At 32.8% G+C, this 1419-nt stretch overlaps 1 protein-coding gene across 1 annotated transcript in view; it reads left to right on the forward strand.

The window, feature by feature from the left end:
* The first annotated feature begins 765 nt into the window (after window positions 1–765).
* LOC140920647 (uncharacterized) overlaps window positions 766–1419 on the forward strand; it is a 1383-nt gene continuing 729 nt past the window's right edge. Inside the window, exons 1-2 of the mRNA XM_073369448.1 lie at window positions 766–931; window positions 974–1078. Coding sequence (XP_073225549.1) covers window positions 766–931; window positions 974–1078 — 271 coding nt within the window. The remainder of the gene's footprint in view (window positions 932–973; window positions 1079–1419) is intronic.

The following is a 1419-nucleotide window of genomic DNA, read 5'->3' on the forward strand; positions in this document are numbered from 1 at the left end:
AAGTTAGTATGATTCATATTTTTCTAATAAACCATTCACAACCGTTGATACATTAATTTGGATGGTCAAGATTAAATATTGAATAGATCAATTTGATTGATCCAACTAAAATTAGGAGGATTCATATTTTTTTACTAAAAAATCCACAACCGTTGATAAATTAATTTGGATGGTCAAGATTAAAGATTGAATAGATCAATTTGATTGGTCCAACTAAAATTAGGAAGATTCAGATTTTTCTACTAAACAGTCCACAACCGTTGATAAATTAATTTGGATGGTCAAGATTAATTTGAACAAGGATCCACACTTTTACTTTTAACAAGGATCCACACCTTTACTTTTAACAATGATCCACATCCATCGATTAAGTGAAATGAGCGGCTGAGATTCATCATCAGTGGATTCGCTATCTGGGGATGCAACCTCCCACTAGGTTGGCTGAAGGTGTGGATCGTTACCTGACCCTGCGATTTCCTATATAAACACTTCATTCCAACATTATCAAACACAATTCCTCCATCTTAATCTAAAAATCACTATCTCCAACTTCTCAAACACACATTCTTCAACTTTACTCATGAAATTATCTAAAAATCATAGAGTTGAATTTCGATACATTAACGCATTTGTAAGTATTTTATATTAGTGTCATATATATTGAATATTTTGTATTACTATCATATATATTATTTTCAAATATATTAGCGTAATATTTTATATATTATTACTTTCAGAATCCCTCGAAGGATAAACTAAAATGTCATGGTCATGCCAACAAAAAAACCGAACGAAACCATATTACCGTATTTGCAACAAGCTGGATTTGGTGAAGTGATCAAACTTGGAAACTACAAGATCGATGTCGGTTTGATTACTGCTATGGTTGAAAGATGGAGACCAGAAACTCATACTTTTCATCTCCCGATAGGTAAGTGCACAATAAATTTAGAAGACGTATATTATATTTTAGGATTAAATGTGTCTGGTTTTCCTGTTAGCGGTTCAAATTTTGTGAATGTTAAAGATGTTTGTCAAGAATATTTAGGAGTTATCCCACCTGAGGGAGCAACAAAGGGTAATTTTATTAAATTAAAATGGCTTAAAGATACTTTTGACAATGCTGGTGAAAACGTATCCGAAGTAGAAAAACAAGCATCATGTCGAGCATATATATTATGTATGATTGGAGGATTGTTGATGTCAGACAAATCTAATAATCGTGTACATTTAAAATATCTTTCAATCTTGGGATTTAAATAAAGAATCCCAATATAGTTGGGGTTCGGCAGTTTTAACAACACTCTATAGAGAATTATGCCTTGCTACGAAACCCGACATAATGTCGATGGGAGGATGTGCATTGTTGTTGTAAAACTGGGCATGGTATCGTTTGAGTTGTGTTGCTCCAGATGCACC

This window comes from Cicer arietinum, chromosome 6 (assembly GCF_000331145.2).
Source record: "Cicer arietinum cultivar CDC Frontier isolate Library 1 chromosome 6, Cicar.CDCFrontier_v2.0, whole genome shotgun sequence".
NCBI classification, from domain to species: Eukaryota; Viridiplantae; Streptophyta; class Magnoliopsida; order Fabales; family Fabaceae; genus Cicer; species Cicer arietinum.